The sequence below is a fragment of the Salvelinus fontinalis genome, chromosome 15, assembly GCF_029448725.1.
Source record: "Salvelinus fontinalis isolate EN_2023a chromosome 15, ASM2944872v1, whole genome shotgun sequence".
NCBI classification, from domain to species: domain Eukaryota; kingdom Metazoa; phylum Chordata; class Actinopteri; order Salmoniformes; family Salmonidae; genus Salvelinus; species Salvelinus fontinalis.
Genome location: NC_074679.1, coordinates 43,479,936 through 43,500,305, shown reverse-complemented (window position 1 = coordinate 43,500,305; position 20,370 = coordinate 43,479,936). Strand labels below are relative to the sequence as shown.

The 20,370-nt window shown below is 42.4% G+C and overlaps 1 protein-coding gene across 1 annotated transcript; it reads right to left on the bottom strand.

The window, feature by feature from the left end:
* Positions 1 to 8,582: 8,582 nt before the first annotated feature.
* dact1 (dishevelled-binding antagonist of beta-catenin 1) lies at positions 8,583 to 17,916 on the bottom strand. Its single transcript, XM_055863917.1, has 4 exons — positions 17,166 to 17,916; positions 14,804 to 14,933; positions 13,765 to 13,920; positions 8,583 to 12,801 (listed from the first exon to the last, which is right to left on the bottom strand). The coding sequence occupies exons 1-4, from the start codon at positions 17,508 to 17,510 to the stop codon at positions 10,775 to 10,777; spliced, it is 2,658 nt and encodes an 885-aa protein (XP_055719892.1). The 5' UTR covers positions 17,511 to 17,916; the 3' UTR covers positions 8,583 to 10,774.
* Between the last annotated feature and the right edge of the window lie 2,454 nt (positions 17,917 to 20,370).

Sequence of the window (20,370 nt, the reverse complement as noted above, 5' to 3'; positions counted from 1 at the left end):
GTTTTCGCTGTAAGACACTTAGAAAATCTGAAATATTGTCTGTATTCACAGGATCTGTGTCTTTCGATTCGTGTATGCTGTGTATTTTTACGAAATGTTTGATGATTAGTAAGTAGGTAAACACGTTGCTCAATGTAGTTTTTCTAGTCCATTTGTGACGGTGGGTGCAATTGTAACCTATGCCATCTACCTGAAATATGCACTTTTTTCTAACAAAACCTATCCCATACCATAAATATGTTATCAGACTGTCATCTAATGAGTTTTTTTTGTTGGTTAGGGGCTATAAATATCTTAGTTTAGCCGAATTGGTGATGGCTACTGGTGTTGGTGGACAAATAAAAGATGGTGGATTATGCTAATGTGTTTTTAGGTAATAGATGTACATCTTTACATATTGTGTCTTCCCTGTAAAACATTTTAAAAATCGGACATGTTGACTGGATTCACAAGATCTGTGTCTTTCATTAGCTGTATTGGACTTTAATGTGTGAAAGTTAAATATTTAAAAAAAATATTTTTTTTGAATTTCGCGGCACTGGTTTTTCAGTGGGTGGGGGGGGGGGTGTGCCGCTAGCGGCACGCTGATCCTAGACAGGATAACATTGATGAATACGCTGATTCGGTGAGCGAGTATATTAGCAAGTGCATCGGTTGTACCTGCATCATGTTATACCCACGGTGCATCATGTTGTACCCACGGTGACTATTAAAACCTTCCCCAAACAGAAACCGTGGATTGATGGCAGCATACGCGCAAAACTGAAAGCGCAACCACTGCTTTTAATCAGGGCAAGGTGACCGGAAACATGACCAAATACAAACAGTGTAGCTATTCCCTAGGCAAGACAATCAAACAAGCTAAGCGTCAGTATAGAGACAAAGTAGAGTCGCAATTCAACAGCTCAGACACGAGAGGTATGTGGCAGGGTCTACAGTGAATCACTACAAAAGGAAAACCAGCCTATCGCCCTGTAGCACTCACTTCCACCGTCATGAAGTGCTTTGAGAGACTAGTCAAGGATCATATCACCTCCAACCTACCTGACACCTTAGACCCACTCCAATTTGCTTACCGCCCCAATAGATCCACAGACGACGCAATCGCAATCACACTGCACAAACTCATCTGGACAAGAGGAATACCTATGTAAGAATGCTGTTCATTGACTACAGCTCAGCATTTAACACCATAGTACCCTCCAAACTCGTCATTAAGCTCGAGACTCTGGGTCTCGACCCCGCCCCGTGCAACTGGGTCCTGGACTTCCTGACGGGCAGCCCCCAGGTGGTGAGGGTAGGAAACAACATCTCCACTCCGCTGATCCTCAACACTGGGGCCCCACAAGGGTGCGTTCTCAACCCTCTCCTGTACTCCCTGTTCACCCATGACTGTGTGGCCATACACACCACCAACTCAATCATCAAGTTTGTAGACAACACTACAGTGGTTGGCTTGATTACCAACAATAACGAGACGGCCTACAGGGAGGAGGTGAGGGCCCTCGGAGTGTGGTGTCAGGAAAATAACCTCACACTCAGTGTCAACAAAACAAAGGACATGGACTTCAGGAAACAGCAGAGGGAGCAGCCCGCTATACACATCGACGGGACAGTAGTGGAGAAGGTGGAAAGTTTTAAGTTCCTCGGCGTACACATCACGGACAAACTGAAATGGTCCACCCACACAGACAGCGTGGTGAAGAAGGCGCAGCAGCGCCTCTTCAACCTCAGGAGGCTGAAGGCATTCAGCTTGTCACCAAAAACACTCACAAACTTTTATAGATGCACAATCGAGAGCATCCTGTCGGGCTGTACCCCGCCTAGTACGGCAACTGCTCTGCGCACAACCGTAAATCTCTCCAGAGGGTAGTGAGGTCTGCACAACGCATCACCGGGGGCAAACTACCTGCCCTCAAGGACACCTACACCACCCGATGTCACATGAACCAAAAAAGTGTTAAACAAATATTTTACCAAATAGGGCTATCGTCAGTATACCACCCCTACCTTGTCACAATACAACTGATAGACTCAAACACATAAAGAAGAAAATAAATTCCACAAATTAACTTTTAACAAGGCACACCTGTTAATTGAAATGCATTCCAGGTGACTACCTCATAAAGCTGGTTGAGAGAATGCCGAGAGTGTGCAAAGCTGTCATCAAGGCAAAGGGTGGCTACTTTGAAAAATATAAATATAACATTTGTTTAACACTTTTTTGGTTAATACAGGGTTTCATATGTATTATTTCATAGCTTTGATGTCTTCACTATTATTCTACAATGTAGAAAATAGTCAAAATAAAGAAAAACCCTTGAATGAGTAGGTGTGTCCAAACTTTTGACTGGTACTGTATATTTAGACCTGTTATGACATATATTGCGTTATTTTATGGCTGGTTATGAGACCTCCATAAGAGTGTCAAAACCCACAAAACCTACCACACAAGGCAAAACATTACATTACACTATAGCCTACGTGTCAACAGTATGTTTATGTTCTATACAGTGCCTTCGGAAAGTATTCAGACCCCTTGACTTTTTCCACATTCTGTTACGTTAACATAGTCTTCTTCTAAAATTGATTAAATAAATAAAAATCCTCAGCAATCTACACACAATACCCCATAATGACAAAACGAAAAACAGGTTTGTAGAAATTTTAGCAGATTTTTTATTAAAGATTAAAAAAAATAAAAAACAGATACATTATTTACATAAATATTCAGACCCTTTGTTACGAGACTCGAAATTGAGCTCAGGTGCATCCGGTTTCCATTTATCATGCTGAGATGTTTCTACAACTTGATTGGAGTCCACCTGTGGTAAATTCAATTGATTGGACATGATTTGAAAGGCACACACCTCTCTATATAAAGGTCCCACAGTTGATAGTGCATGTCAGAGCAAAAACCAAGCCATGAGGTCGAAGGAATCGTCTGTAGAGCTCCGAGACAGGATTGTGTCGAGGCACAGATCTGGGGAAGGGTACCAAAACAATTCTGCAGCATTGAAGGTCCCCAAGAACACTGTAGCCTCCATCATTATTAAATGGAAGAAGTTTGGAACCACCAAGACTCTTCCTAGAGCTGGCCACACGGCCAAACTGAGTAATTGGGGGAGAATGGTGTTGGTCAGGGAGGTGACGAAGAACCCGATGGTCACTTTGACAGAGCTCCAGAGATCCTCTGTGGAGATGGGAGAACCTTCCAGAAGGACAACCATCTCTGCAGCACCACCAATAAGGCCTTTATGGGAGAGTGGCCAGACAGAGGCCACTCTTCAGTAAAAGGCACATGACAGCCTGCTTGGAGATTGCCAAAAGGCACCTATAGACTCTCAGACCATGAGAAACAAGGACAACGACCCTAAGCACACAGCCAAAACAATGCAGGAGTGGCATCGGGACAAGTCTCTGAATGTCCTTGAGTGGCCCAGCCAGAGCCCGGCCTTGAACCCGATCGAACATCTCTGGAGAGACCTGAAAATAGCTGTGCAGCAACGCTCCCCATCCAACCTGACAGAGCTTGAGAGGTTCTGCAGAGAAGAATGGGAGAAACTCCCCAAATACCGGTGTGCCAAGCTTGTAGCGTCATACCCAAGAAGACTCGAGGCTGTAATCGCTGCCAAAGGTGCTTGAACAAAATACTGAGTAAAGGGTCTGAATACTTATGTAAATGTGATATATCTACAAAACTGTTTTTGTTTTGTCATTATGGGGTATTGTGTGTAGATTGATGAGGGGGGAAAACAATTTAATCCATTTTAGAATAAGGCTATAACGTAACAAAATGTGTCAAGGGCTCTGAATACTTTCCAAATGCACTGTCTATACACAACCGTTCAAAAGTTTGGGGTCACTGAGAAATATCCTTGCTTTTGAAAGAAAAGCACATTTTTTTGTCCATTTAAAATAACATCAAATTGATCAGAAATACAGTGTAGACATTGTTAATGTTGTAAATGACTGTTGTAGCTGGAAACGGCAGATTTTTCATGGAATATCTACATAGGCGTACAGAGGCCCATTATCAGCAACCGTCACTCCTGTGTTCTAATGGCACGTTGTGTTAGCTAATCCAAGTTTATCATTTTAAAAGGCTAATTAATCATTAGAAAACCCTTTTGCAATTATGTTAGAAGAGCTGAAAACTGTTGTTCTAATTAAAGAAGCAATAAAACTGGCCTTCTTTAGACTAGTTGAGTATCTGGAGCATCAGCATTTGTGGGTTTGATTACAGGCTCAAAATGGCCAGAAACAAAAACCTTTCTTCTGAAACTCGACAGTCTATTCTTGTTCTGAAAAATGAATATTCCATTCAAGAAATTGCCAAGAAACTGAAGATATTGTACAACGCTGTATACTACTCCCTTCGCAAAGTGGCTCTAACCAGAATAGAAAGAGGAGTGGGAGGCCCCGATGCACAACTGAGCAAGAGGACAAGTACATTGGAGTGTCTAGTTTGAGAAACAGATGCCTCACAAGTCCTCAACTGGCAGCTTCATTAAATAGTACCCGCAAAACACTAGTATCAACATCAACAGTGAAGAGGCGACTCCAGAATGTTGGCCTTCTAGGCAGAATTGCAAAGAGAAAGTCATATTTCTTACTGGCCAATGAAAAGAAAAGATTAAGATGGGCAAAAGAACACAGACACTGGACAGAGATATGGCTTTTTTTTTGCAACTCTTATGTATTTTGTGTCATAACCAGCCATAAAATAACTCAATATATGGGTCATGACAGTGTTATGACCATATTATGACAAGTTTCGTCAGCTGTTATGACATATTATGACATGGTTATGACCATGTCATAATGTGTTATGACACTCATTTCCTTCGGGATTCATTTTTTGTGGCTGGGATTGAACTCTTTATGAACCGGCTACAGGGAATGTAATGTGGTTGATACCAATTGCACAATTGTATACTCACTCACTCACAAAGAATAAACAAACTCCCATGAATGCTCGTAAATGACTTCTTTTACAGCCTGGTCATACTGCGAAGACATGACGTGACAAATATTTGTAGGAAACCATACTTGAGATTAGTACAAGATGTTCGTTTTGGCCACTAGTTGGGACATACATTGTTGGGCAAAAGAAACCATGACAAAAGAAAGATCAAATTAATTATTATACACATGCAGTCTATAACATAAAGAAATTAGTACACACTTAAACACATATTTCACTGTTATAGCATAGGACTTGCGCAACCTTTCGGAAACCTCTTATGACTGGGGAGAAAAAGGGGGTAAAATACAAAGGATTATATACAAAAATAATATTAAAAAATAAAGAAACCTCATATGACATGTGATGCATAATCCTTGTATGAACCCCAAATGGCACCCTATTCCCAAGTCAAGTGTACTACATTGGACCAGAGCCCTATAGTCAAAAGTAGTGCACTACATAGGGAATAGGGTGCCATTAGGGACAGATGCTCTCTTAGTTTGAGCTGCCCTTCATTTTACATTATAAACGAGGGTCAACTTAGATCTCTCGTTCAAATGAATGGCGCACACACAGAGGCTTTGTCCCAAATGGCACCCTATTCCCTATATAGTGTCCTACTTTTGACCACGGTCTATAGGGCTCTGGTCAAAAGTAGTGCCATTTTGGGAATGCAAAAATTGTTTCATAACAGGCCTAGATGAATTTTCCTCTATCAAGAATGACCTTTGAAAACATTTGCAGCTAGAAACAAAACAATTATTCCCCATGAAAGAGTCATGTGTTGTTGGCTGGGCCGGGATCTCATAAGAGATTTGGAAGTCTAAACAAAGCATATGAACATGTGACTGGGATGAAAGCTAGCCCAAAACAGTGAGGTGAGTTGCCGAATAGGAGAGAAACGGGGTCAAATATTCAAATCAGGTTACATGTTCTTACACACGCATGCACGTACGTACACTACCTTGACTATCAATTCTGCAGGGTAGAGAGAAAAAGGCTGAGGGTCACTGGAAAACTACACATTGCAAGGGTTCAATTCCTTGAACTGTCTCTATGATTACTCCTATTCCCTAAGTATCATGCCTGACTACATACATATTGTTATGAAAAATTCAACACGTAAACTGGCTGATATTTGCCCGGAGGACACGATGCCGATGTTTATCTGAAGGTCACACATCAGTAGTCATTTCTACCTACTCCCATTTCCTATAAATATCCTATACAATTTTCTAGCTAATTCATTTCCAGACAGTGGCTGAAAATGTACTAATTTTGTCTCTCTCTTTCCTCCCACTTGCAGCCAGGTGAGGTTGTGGATTGGAATATTGAAGATATTGAGTCTGAGAGGGTTGACTACTGAAGTGTCACAGACACAGACAGGGTGTCATGTTAACACTGTGACGTGATCACTAAGTTTAGTGTTTGAGCAAGAGACTGACGCACCAAAGACAAAGAGGCATCTGGGCACAAACACAGACAGGAGAGTGATATGGACCCATATGTGGAGTGAAAACACTATTTGTTTAGTTGTCTAGGAGGCATTTATGACATTGAAGCAATGCTTCATTACTGGGGATTCTAGAGTGATCTATGAAGGTGGAGAAGGTTCTGGAACATGCTTTAGTACTGTAGAACATAGAATATACTTTTATTTTTACACTGTAGAATGACCTATACAGGTAAATATGGTTCTAGAATATCCAAGTTACATTTTTGAGACAAAATAGAGTGAAAGGTCACATTGCATATCATAATGTCACAGTGAGGAGGTTGAGTTGGAAAAAATACATTAACTTTTGTCAACAACACAACTAGCTACCTCAGTGCACACGCTGGAGCACCAGACAGCCCCTCAGCTCCCGCAAGGTGGGTGGGGCCCACGTGCCTCTCATCGGTCCATTTTTAATAATTGAATAAATCGTTTTGACAGTAACCCTCCAAAAGTAATTCATAAACCGTTTTAAATTCCATATGTACTAGGAAGCTAAGTGTTTGTTTCTTGGGCTTCAGGAATGGGACTGAAAACGTGCCTCGGGCCTTAAATAATTAAAATAATTACAGAGTGAAAGTATAAGGAACAAGGAACAAAATATTAGTGAACAAATGCTGTGTTCAAGGTTACGACGGCGCCTGCGCAATGAGCGGAGCTTACTCAGATGTTCAACAGCGCATATCAGACCGAGAGCCTAACGCTTCTTAGGTAGGCCTAGTTCTTTATGAGTTTTAGTTCAGAAAACGATCTCTCCACAGAAGCGTCAGTTGCAGGGATGGTAAAAACAGCTTGTTTGCCGTAGCAGCATCAGGGAAACTGGGCAGAAGGGATTGGTGCTTCGAACACAGCAGTTCTGCGGCATCTTTAATTGAGCCTCTCATTGTCCTTCATTTCCGGCCTCAACACGTTACGGAAAGAGATTAACTGTATAGGAAGCTCTGGGGACAGGTCGTGTGGATACTGGACAGCCAATAAAATGGCAGATGCAAACAAATGATCATCTTTAGCGGACAACAGTTCTTGAAGGTTTGAACAAAAAAAGTGGTTCGTTCATACTGGTGAACCTGAGTTGTGACAGATGGAATATCAACAGTCCCTTATATTTGGTATATCTTGGCATGCAGTAAAATGTGTGCTGCGCAATGGACATATGGTCTAATGCACAATGTTTCAGGAAAGACTGTCTGGTTGGCAATACTGAGTATAGAAAAGTCTATACTTTGCTGGACCTACAGGCTGTAGTGAAAACGTTTGCACACAAAAAAGGAGGACTTCAGGACACCAGGGGAGTCTCTCAAGTTGGATTTAATTTGATTGAATTGACCTTGAATATTTCTGTAGGCTATTAGTCAGACAAACCCCGCTCAACAATAAAACGTGGCTGAATTTTTCCTCAGGCTATTTGATGTGTACTTTTTATAACAAGTTTATAAATCGCAGCTGAATACGTTATATAGCTATAGATAGTACACTGCATAATGAAACAATCCCTAGTAAGCTAGTGTTTTCAGGGTGGACTGGCTATTATTTGGCATTAATAGACTGGTTTTATGCACAACTTCCTATCCAAGCTGGGAGAGAGCATGAGGATGTCTCAGGTCAGACAGGTAGTCTATACAGGACAGTTGTATATTCAAAAATATAGATTGGTCGCTGATAGTATTCGGTTGCAACGAAAATGTATGTTACAAACTGAAATGTTTGAATTTCCAACTTTAATTACTGAACAAGTAATTACATTGCCACCTGCCAGCAGTCTAAAAATGGCAGGATTGCGACAGTGTATAGCTTCCTGAAATGTTAAACTAAACATGATAAAATGACCAAATAGGCCTACCAATAAACATTTACTCATTACCTAAAGCAAAGCTATACATGTCCTGGCACTACAGAAAGCCTATCATCGATTCGACAGGCAAGCAATAGCATAGACATGTCACACTTTCAGCACCGTGGACAGCGATTGGTGGTCTATACTTTGAGTGGCTGTCTGGCTGATACGTTCCATTTCATTTTAGGGAGGCGGGGGACGACGCCGACCTTGCGGGGCTCTAGAGAAACTGCGTTTTGCCAGTGAGTGCACAATTCTGAAGAAGGGAAGTTGATGACCAAATATTGATTTTAAAGCAGACATTTAATAAAGCATAAAACGGTTAAACACCCGTATTAACATACATAGACATTATATACAACAATTGGCAATGTACAGCTACTTGCTATCAACAACAAATTAAGGTAAAACAGTTCCTCATGCATATCTTGTATATATATATGTGTGTATATATTATACAGTACCAGTCAAAACGTTGGACACACCTACTCATTCAAGGGTTTTTCTTTATTTTGAGTGTTTTCTACATTGTAGAATAATAGTGAAGATATCAAAACTATGAAATAATACATATGAAATCATGTAAACAAAAAAGTGTGAAACAATTCAAAATATATTTTAGATTTTAGGTTCTTCAAAGTAGCCACCCTTTGCCTTGACATCTTTGCACTCTTGGCATTCTCTCAACCAACTTCACCTGGAATGCTTTTCCAACAGTCTTGAAGGAGTTCTCACGTATGCTGAGCACTTGTTGGCTGCTTTTCCTTCACTCTGTGGTCCAACTCATCTCAAACCATCTCAATTGGGTTGAAGTCGGGGTATTGTGTGTGTAGGCCAGGTCATCTGATGCAGCACTCCATCACTCTCCTTCTTGTTCAAATAGGCCTTACACAGCATGGAGGTGTGTTGGGTCATTGTCCTATTGAAAAATAAATTATAGACCCACTAAGCACAAACCTTGATGGGATGGTGTATCACTGCAGAATGCTGTGGTAGCCACGCTGGTTAAGTGTGCCTTGAATTCTCAATAAATCAGACAGTGTCACCAGCAAAGCACCATCACACCTCCTCCATGCTTCACGGAGGGAACCACACATGCAGAGATCATCCATTCACCTACTCTGCATCTCACAAAGACACGGTGGTTGGAAGCAAAAATCTCAAATTGGGAGTCACCAGACTAAAGGACAGCAATTCTTGTCTTATTAGTGTCCTGCAGTAGTGATTTCTTTGCAGCAATATTGACCATGAAGGCCTGATTCACACAGTTTCTTTTGAGCAGTTGATATTGAGATGTGTCTGTTACTTGAACTCTGAAGCATTTATTTTGGCTGCAATTTCTGAGGAACTTATCCTTTGCAGTAGTGGTAACTCTAGGTCTTCCTTTCCTGTGACAGTCCTCATTAGAGCCAGTTTCATCATAGCGATTGATGGTTTTTGCAACAGCACTTGAAAGTTATTGAACGGCTCCGGATTGACTGACCTTCATGTCTTAAAGTTATGGACTGTCGTTTCTCTTTGCTTATTGGAGCTGTTCTTGCCATAATAAGGACTTGGTATTTTACCAAATATGGCTACAACCCCTACCTTGTCACAACAACTGATTGGCTCAAATGCATTAAGGAAAGAAAGGAATTCCACAAATTAACAAGGCACACCTGTTAATTTAAATATTCCAGGTGCCTACCTCGTGAAGCTGGTTGAGAGAATGCCAAGAGTGTGCAAAGCTGTCAAGGCAAAGGGTGGCTTCTTTACTTTGAAGAATGTAAAATAATATATTTTGATTTGTTTAACACTTTTTTGGTTACTACATGATTCCATGTGTTATTTCATAGTTGATATCTTCACTATTATTCTAAAATGTAGAAAAGTCAAAAAATAAAAAACCTTGAATGAGTAGGTGTGTCCAAACTTTAAACTGGTGCTGTATATCAAAGCGTTATCATGGTATCATCAGCAGTTGTCAGTGATCAGAATATAATGTCTATCTAGACATTAATATTCCTTACAGACACTTAATACTCTGCTTTAAATAATCAGTCAAATAAAGTATCACGTGTCCAAGAAGTAGCAACCAAATATATTATGTTAGAAATATCTTTAATCCAAAAAGTAAACCAAGAACATTAAAAGCATGTACAGATTTTTGCCATGTACCACAGCAAGGGTAATGTCCATAATAAATACAAAACTGCTACATACAACAAAATAAAAATGGGTGCTCCTTTAAAAATGGGGATGCTTTTCACCTTGTCCAACGTTTGTCAGAAAGTGCAGGGAGAGGGAGTCTGCTGGACATTTTGTACAAATCCTTGCATCCCAATTAAATGTTTCCTTAAACATCTGAGATTGATTTCATTAAAGACTTTCTGTAAATCAAAAAATCTGCCTAGGCACTTGATCTTGGGCAGAGAGAGAGTGGCCAATTTGATTGGCTGAGTCACTGCTTCCTGCCTGACACCCTGAAGTACCTCCCTCATACAGTCGTCATCAGTTTTAGCGAGCCCGCCGATCGGAAGCGGAGGATCTTCTTCTTCAGGTTGTGAGAGGCCTTGATCTTGATGAAGGCCTTAGCCTGTGCAGCGGTTAACTCATGATGCCCAGTGCCCTGCCCTGAAAACTGGGGCCAGTTCATCCCTCCACTTTCCTCAGAGTCACTGCTGGTGGTGCTCTCCCCCACAAAGTCCGCCTCACTCAGGCTGGACTCGCTGTCCCCGAAGCAGTTGGTGGTGTAGTTGCTCCGCTCATCCTCACTGGTGTCCACGATGGTGGAATGGAAAAGCGAGGCGCACTCTGCGGAGTACTCCGAGTCGCTGCCAGCCACGTAGGCGTAAGGGCTGGCAAATTTCACGTTGGAGGGTAGGTACGTGGTGGTGGAGACCTGGCCGAGGACCTCCCTCTTCTGTCTGCGGTGGGCTCTCCTAAAGGCCTCGTCGTAAGGCACCTCAGTGATGGCTTTCAGCCTTCCTCGGTTGTAGTCATGTCCGCTTGTCCTCTTGTACTTGGGCTTGGCCACCACCACTTCCCTGCCATGGTGACCATGATGCCTGGACACAGTGGACCTGGTTGTGGACACTGTGGCTGTGTGTTTCTCAAGAACCCGGCCCTCAGGGATGGAGGCAGGGATGGTGCGTTTGGCCCTGGAGGACACCCCCCTCTTGGAGGAGACTTTGTGCACATGTTGTACATCCTCAGGCTGACACGACTTCCTCAACCCTCCAGATCGGTGACCCTTCTCCCTCCCCCCTGTCACCTCGTATGACACAGGCTCAGCGTGTGCATGAACCCCTCGGTGTGGTTTCAGAGAGGCATTCTTCACCTTGACGATCTTGATGTTCTTGCCCGCTTTGCGGAGCTTGACAGTCTGCCTCTGGGCAGGGATGTACTGGGCACTGACCATGTGACCCTGACCTTCATCCTGGCTCTGGGAGGAAGACCCTAGACTCACCAGCTCCAGCATGGGCCTCTCTTGCTTAGTGGTCTGGGCTGTCTGGACAGAGACCAGGATGCTCTTAGGGCTTTTCATGGGAGTGCCTGTTTTGGTGCGTTCTCTAGGGAGTGTCTGGGGGGGTTTAGTACTGATGTCATCTGGAGCAGCAGGGAAATAAGGATGCTTGCTCTCTTTGGGGCAGGAGTTGGCATTTGGGGTGCCCAAGTCTTGGTTATCCTTAGACAGAGGACCAGTCACCGATGGAAGTCCTTTATTGGCTGATGATGATGATGACCCTTTCTTTTTTACCAGGCTGTTGGTGTGAATGTCACTGCCGTCGATTGCGGCACATCCGTTCTGAGGTTGGCCCAGAGACTGGGACACCGTCCCATTTTCTAAGAGGAGTTCCCCTTTGCTCTCCACTGACCACTGTCTCTGTGAAGTGCCTGTTCCTGGATCAGCGTTACCAGCACCACCTGCATGTAAACACATCTGCCAGGCTGGTTTGAGATCAGGAACAGTAGCAGCAGTCCTTCCTTGCTGCTGCTGGGCAACAGTAGCCTGTCTCACACACAAGCTGCCCTGCCTCAGGATGCTCTTAGAGGGGTCTGTGCTGATGCTCGTCCGCGGCTTATTGGTCCTAATGGGCTGAGCCCTCCTCTGAAGCAGGCCGAATATATAATTGTCCAGTCGTTTGCTGGTAGGCGCATGGGAGGCAGGCCAAGAAGTGTTCTGGGGCACCAGAATCGGCGGCTGCTTCAGTTTCTGACAGTCACCGAAGCCCTCGCTTCCGCTGCTCTTTGATAGCCCCCCGTCCTCTTTGAGATGGCCGGCAAGAGACTGGAAGAAGATGGGGCTCTGTACGGCCACGGCATGGAGGGGGCTGGGGTAGCGGTACACGTCGCTGCCGTTCTTGGCGATCAGGTCACAGTGGTACTTAGACTGGATGTCCTGAGTGGTGGAAGAGGCGTCCGTAGAGGTGGAGTAGGGAGCGGGGAGCAACTTCCTAACCGTCCCTATGGTCTGCTGCTCCGCACACTGGTTCTCACACTCAGCACAGCTGCCCAGCTCATCTGAAAACCACACAGAAGACAAATAGTAAGAACTACAGAACAACAGATGCGCCACTAGTATCTCATATGGAAATCAGACCGTAAAGAAAGAGTGCGGACTACAGACACCACTAGTAATTCAAACAGAAACCACCACTTTCCATACTATTTCCTCATTTCAACAATAACACCCCACAGAAGCTTACAGTAGTGTTGAAAGGGTGGGCAAAGCAAAGCATGCAACCTCTCAATATGCTAACGAAGGGGGCAGTTGGTTAAGATGTGTTAATAGCCCTTTTGTTTGTGTCTTATCATCATAGGCGTGGCTGTTAGTTCGAGCCAAGCCATCTGCCTGGCCTGGCTGGGAATCTAGCGCAACTGACAGTGTTCTGTATCCCAAATGACACCCCATTTTCTGTATCCCAAATGACACCCCATTTCCTACATAGTGCCCATAGGGCTCTGGTCAAAAGTATTGCACTATGTAGGGAAAAGGGTGCCATTTTGTGTTTCCTCACACTCTTTTCTCTATCATTCGTTTGAAACTGAAGCAAAGTATTGCCACAACAAACCCCACTATTGGTAACAACACAAAGGAAACTATTAGTTGAACTGGGGCCAGCTGGAATGAAGCACTGTAATAAAATACACTGTTATGTGGATGGTGGGTGTGATGGGGGTCTTTCGGGAAAGGAGGAAAGTGTTGTTTATACAGCAAAGGACAACAGAATCATTCAGCCCAGCTTGTTGCGCCCAAGATAGACCACGTGACATCAAACATCAGGATTCTGTCCTGCCCAAAGGCGTAGTGCTGGGCTGTGCTGCAGGGTTGGAGTCAACCCCTTTTTAATTCAGGAACTGAAATTCCAAATCTCCTCAAAGCTGCTGAGGAAAAACTTTTTTTATTTTTTATTGACTGAATTAAAATGAAATTCACCACAACCCTTGTGGGGCTGTGCTGGGCTGTGAGGGCCTCTCTCTCACCTGCAGATTTGAGCCTTCCCTCGGAGGCACACAGTGATGTGTCGAGAGGACTGCAGAAACAGGTGCTGGAGCGACAGCTGGACAAACACTCACTGAACACCGAGTTGGAGGAGTTGGAGAGGGACCCCGAAGCTCCGTCGCTCAGCTCGTAAAAACCTAGAGGGCAGAGAGAAAGAGAGGGCAGATAGAAGAGAGGGCAGAGAGAAAGAGAGCAGAGAGAAAGAGGGAGCAGAGAAACAGAAGGGACATTTTTTAACACGTTAATTTTACACCCCGCAGGGAGGGAGCTGTCATCCAACAATTTATTACATGTCAAGCTGTGGCTATTAAAAGAATTAATGCGGAAAATCTCAGGCACTTAAAACAAGGCTGGTGTAAATAGGGTTTAGACTAGATTCAAGTAACGTTTCTTCTATTTGCAGCGTAGCCTTCCTTACACCTGTTCTAATTTTCTGGCACGCATATATGAAATGAGCTCTGGAGTAGAATGGTTAAACGCTGATTCCATACACACTGGGAAAAAAAAACTTCAGACAGATCTGAACTTAGTTGTGAACAGTTCGCAGAACAAAATATATTAAAATCCACACTCTCCAATAATATGCTGTACATGGACAGTACAGAATGTTCTGTAGTAAGATCCACTATGTCACACTTTCCAAAGTGACCTCGTACATGTGGAATGTATACAACTAATAAGGGGATACAGTACCAGCCACAGCTCACGGACTGAGTGTTACCATATTAGTAGTCTAAACAATGGGTTAGATAAACACTTCTGTCAGATTTATTATTTATTAAAAATAAAACTGGTTAACACTTTATTTGGATAGTCCATCTGTAGACGCTCTACAGACCATCTACACACTATCAGTAACAGTGCAACAAACGATATACTAACCCTAAACCTAGCTCTAAACCTAACAAGCAGACTCACAATTGACAGATCCTACTGATAATGTCTACTTTCCACAGGGTAACATTCTGGAGGTAGAACCCCTCAGAATCCATTCTAATTCTATTGTAGAACTAGACTAACCCGAGCTTGGGCGGCTGTCTGTCTCCACTTGCTCATGTGATGCCTCCGTGTCCAATCGGAGGTCACTGATCTGCCTGTCCAACTCCTGCAGCTGATTGATCAGACCAGCATCTCTCTTTCTCAGACAGTTCTGGAGGGAAACACACACAGACAATAGAGTTAGTTACAGTTGTAGAGTGACATTTGGTTCCCATGTAGCTATATCTGTTAGCCCGAGTGCCCATCTATTTTTGCCATCATGCCAACTCCTTGTCATTCCAAACCAAACATGCCACGTTTGACTTGACAATGGAGTTTTTTTTATACCTTTATTTAACTAGGCAAGTCAGTTAAGAACAAATTCTTATTTTCAAACACGGCCTAGGAACAGTGGGTTAACTGCCTTGATCAGGGTCAGAATGACAGATTTTTACCTTGTCAGCTCGGGGATTCGATCTTGCAACTTTGGTTACTAATCCAACGCTCTAACCACTAGGCTACCTGCCGATCCATGACTGAGTTGGCAAGAGCACAGACTGATCTGGGACAAGGGTATGTCTATGACATCTACAGCTCAATCCAATTCAGCGTTGTTCTATATTGCCACTGACAAGAAACAGCATGTTTAGCCTCCTATTTTTGGTTCCATTTCTGATTAAATCCATAGCCTTGCATGTTGGTTGCCTAAAGTAGGGCTATAGTCACTGTGCTGCATGTGTTCAAAATCTTAGCGAGACTGTGTTGCCTTATCAGAACCCATTAATATCCCATACTAAATTAGAGTCACATCATGGGAGATAAACAATTCCTCCCTCAAACATGCAGGTTATGTGGAACAGCCCAGCCACATATGACAACAACCAGATCATGTGGTGGTTACATTCCGCCATTCTGCTCTCGAGTGTGGTTTGAATTCAAAGACCAACTGCAAATGTCAAACCTGAAGGCTTAGTGACAGTCAGACCCCATTTAAATTCACTACATTTGTGACAATTATGTGGCTTGCAGACCACAGACATAGGCTACATTTCTCCCAAGTACCTGCTAGCCATCTCAGTAGGTCTAGCTATCCCCTGTGCATTATACATATACAGTTATACTATTTGAGCCATGACTGAGGCCAGTAATGCAACATACACACAGATTCCAGGCTATATCAAGCTGCAGCACTTCCTGCAGAGCAGAGCTGCAGCAGACTAGCAGGTCATAAAGCCAGGCCTGGTGACAAGAGGCAGAGGGTGATTAATGTGCTCCAAACATGCTATGGCTTCAGAGACCATTTCCACACAATGTACCCTTTTCAAAAAGCAGAGGTAGGCACAATGTTTGTTTTAGTGAATAACACTATCCGCATACTGGGTTGACAGGCTGAGTGTGAAATGGTCGGAAATTATAGAATGAGGTTGAAAACAAATATGATTTCATTTAGGCCTACATTAAATCAAAGAGGTAAGGATATATATATATATATAAAAAACACAACATTCACGACTTCCGTAACTGCCTTTCTGCCTAATTGAACCCAGGTGTGTTTTGGTCTGTTTAATTGGCCTAATCTTAAACGACCAGCACATAATTACCCGGCATTCTTTAACAGCAACAGGGTGTGGTAGATCTGCTTGTAAAAGTTAATTTCAGTTTCCATTGTAACTCATCAGTAAATCTCATTCAAGCGGCTGGACCCCCTCACAGACCTTCTCCCGTCATGAAGTTAGATTTAAATAACACTCATTATTTTCTAATAGCCATCCTGCTATTACCTCCATTTCATTCTCTGGGAACCAACATTTTCCTTTAGACGCCCAACTAGTGAATCTGCTTGCATTGGGATACGATGACATATCTAATAACGTAATCGTTCATTTATTGTAAATGGTAAATAATGTTCCATTGAACTTTTACAACATTAGCCTACGATTTGAAACGGACTACTCTTGATTTGATCTGTGAATGAAATAAGGATAGAGGTGGTAATGCTATTAAAGGCCCAAAATGAACAAATAAAACTGCCTGGAAAGTAATCTGGGAATCACATTTACAGGCATTTCTTTTATTTTAATCTTGTATCATACTAGACATCTACCTCATCCTTCGACAGATTTGCGCCTGCCCTGAGGAAGCACAAACTCAACGTGTCCAACGGTTATTCTCAGTAGGCTGGGCTATGTCCTGCAATTCCCTGGACGTGCGTCCATGGAGCTGCGACTGGGTCAGAAAATAGACCGCTGGCTGAACAATATGGTTAGACTCAAAACAACATTAAGAGTGACTGTTGTATTTCACGACATCGTTTGAAATGTATCCAAAATAGCGGACTCAAATATTAATGTTATCCAAAACACAGCGGGAGTAAAGAAATTACATTTTTATTAAGTTTACATACCAGTTGTTTTCTTAGCAATAAAATGTTTTCTTCTAAAAGTTTTTCCTCCGAGTTCAAGTAATTCTCCTCGTGCGTAACGCACATTGGATCTTCTCCTGGTGATATAGAGTCCTCTTGGCGATTCAACACATTTCTGACCAGTAAATCCTGCCGCTGCCGCAAATATTCCAGCTCTCCAAGACCCGCTAGAGTGGCTTCCAATCGCTCCCGAGTTCGCACACGACCCAACTCTTCCTCTATTTCCCTGGAGCGCGTATCGCATTCTCTCCTATCCCGCATCTGTAATGTGTAATCCTTGGAGACCAGCATTTCTGCACCAGCAGCGGTTTGTTTCATTGTATCCATCCAACAAGCGACAATGATTTACAACATATAACTAGCGGGCCACATAAATTCACTGTGAAGAGTTTAGAAAATCATGCTGTGCATCAAAAACGTTGACCTGTGGACGCACATACCACGGTCTAACCTTACCGACCACTAAATTACTTGTCCATAAATTCTGTCTTTTGAAGCAGCTATCCCGGCACAAATTGCGTGCGTAAAAGCGGTCCTTTTTGTTGTCCAAACAGTATCCGGGCCTCCAAGATAAAACAACAAATCTCAGTGCTTTTCAGTTTGAAGAAATCGAAAAAAGTTGCATGGGGAAAACGACAAAGTTTTTAGTGTAATGTCAAATAGGGAGTGTGTAGCTATTGCTCTGTCAAGCAGGTCGCAGCGTTCTGAGGATAGTGGTGAGTAGCGTTGGACCATCTCTCTCTTTAGAGACCCATCTACTTTCTCCGTGGTAGCAACATGTCTTAGTGCCTGCCCCATATACGTTTCGCCCCTTCTCCCTAATTCGATTCTTCTCTCTTTCTGTGATATAATAAAACAAAAATAGTAATAACTTGGAGTTTCACACTTATTTTACAGATAACATGTGCTTATTAAATATAATTAGCGTAACAATTGCAAGAAATAACTCCCGAGAGCTGTGATTCTGCTTTGAGCCTTGTAGGCTATTGAATATAGATTAGGCTACATATGAATTATAAATCAATCCGTTACAATAAATGCTAAAACAACTATTTAATGAACAATTTCCCGTTTCCTATTTGGGAAAAGTGTGACACATTATTAGGCTAGGCCTACTGTAAAATCTGATTTGGAATTCAAATGGAATTAAAAGCTAATTGTGTTTTATTAACAATTCATTAGGCAATTACGTTATGTTTATTATGACATATATAGTATGCAAAGGATGTGCCTCTTTTCAATGAGAATGACGTACTAAAGATGAGGGCGCCCTCCTCTGTTAAGAAACCACAGGGAAGAACAGCTTCTAGGCTATGTCATATGGAGTGCATTTAACCCTCTCTGTTATTAATATTAATATTATATTGTCTATAGATAGATCTGTGAATACATACTGTTTTCATGAAATTTAAAGGAGAGAGTTTATCAATATGTAACAAGTTTAAAAACACATTTTACTTCACAAGAATGACAGGTGAGTCATGTTTCAGTAATGGTCGTTTTAGACCTAATCAGTGCGGCATTAAAGTTTACAGTGTATGCAAATAACAATTAACCAGAGAAGCTATAACAACCAGTCAATATAGCCTATCAGATAATATTATCCCTTTATAAACAACCAACCGTCTTTTATTCCCTTCTTAATCTGAGTGGTGTGCATGGAAATAAAACATATAGGATTTCAATGCTAGCCCCTATCACTCTTAGGTGACTATTCTTCATCTTTACTAATGATGTGTGTTTACCCAGGGAAGCTTTCGATACCATCCCATCACAAAGGTATGGAAGGAAGATCTTTTGTGAGCAAATTTTAAACATACAGTCAAGCCCAGAATATCAATTTAGACAGCACTGTAAGCAGCTGCTATCCCCACAAACACGTATTTTTCTTTAATTTTCTACATTTGTACATTGTTCCTTAGGCTCCCGGTGCAGGTTGGTCCAAATATAAATCAAGCTGTTCAACAAAACATGAAATCACAGAATCAGTTTTCTGTATTTTGAAAGGAATGATAATGACGAAGAAGAAAAGCTCCTCTAGCGGATACAGTCTCTCTAAATTGGAATCGTGATTTGCATAGTTGATGGATTAGCTCAGATGTTGAGGAGCCTGGAGTTCCCATGCAGGCGAATTAAAACCAGAGAAACACATCTCTAACCTGTCCCAGTCAGAAGAGCACACACGGTTGACCTCATAGACAGTTGTGTTGGATATTAGCTGAACTGATTTTCTGCTTGTGGAGTCAGGACAAAGACACACATGCGTGTGCACACACTCTGTAAAAACAACTCTACAGTAATGTACTGTTAAACCAACGTTTATTTGGAATTTACGGTAATATACTATTATTTTTTATTTTTTTACAGTAACTTACAGGTAACTGACATTAAGTTACCATAAAAACAACCGTTTAAAAAAAATACATTGCACACATGCACAAGCTTATATCAAACACAACTGTGGGGGGAGTTTTCAGGGAAACACAAATGTAATCCTTCTCTCTAAACATGACAAGGGATTTAGGAAATTGGATTCATGGATAGCTCTATGAAAAACAGATGTTTGACACAGAAACTTGTGTCCTAAACAAACATCCTCTGGACGACATGTCATCATCCAGCTAGCATTCCAACATGGACTCAAACAAACAAACCAAGCAGCCTGAAGAAGAAAGAGAGAGCGAGAGAGAGACAAGAAGAAGGGAGAATCAATTCAGAATTGGCAACAATGAACCATAAGTTCAGTGTGTGTCTCTAGAGGGGTGGGGTAATACCATTTAAGGAACAGGGGAAAAGAAAGCCTGGGGATAAATACAAACACCTTAATGAGATCAGTCAGTGGAGTGGGGCCCTTTGTGCTGCTCTCTCTAATCAAATCCCATTGGCAAACAGCAAGAACACACTCCAGTAGCATGTCAGACTATGTCACTGTGACCGCCAGCCATATTCACATTTTCTTATTTAACCATTATTTAACTAGGCAAGTCCGTTAAAACAAATTCTTATTAACTTATTAATTCTTGTTAACTGCCTTGTTCAGGGGCAGAACGACAGATTTTTACCTTGTCAGCTCGGGGAGTCAATCCAGCAACCTTTCCGTTACTGGCCCAACGCTCCAACCACTAGGCTACCTGCCGGGAGTGGTTGGTTTGCCATGCAAATGTGTTTTAGTATAGCTCTACTTTAA

Coding starts and splice junctions, on each gene's coding strand:
- dact1 (XM_055863917.1), bottom strand. CDS start 17,510: ATGGATACAATGAAACAAACCGCTGCTGGTGCAGAAATGCTGGTCTCC. Junction 13,921..14,803: donor AGACAGCCGCCCAAGCTCGG/GTTAGTCTAGTT, acceptor TCTGCCCTCTAG/GTTTTTACGAGCTGAGCGAC. Junction 12,802..13,764: donor GGGAAGGCTCAAATCTGCAG/GTGAGAGAGAGG, acceptor TGTGGTTTTCAG/ATGAGCTGGGCAGCTGTGCT.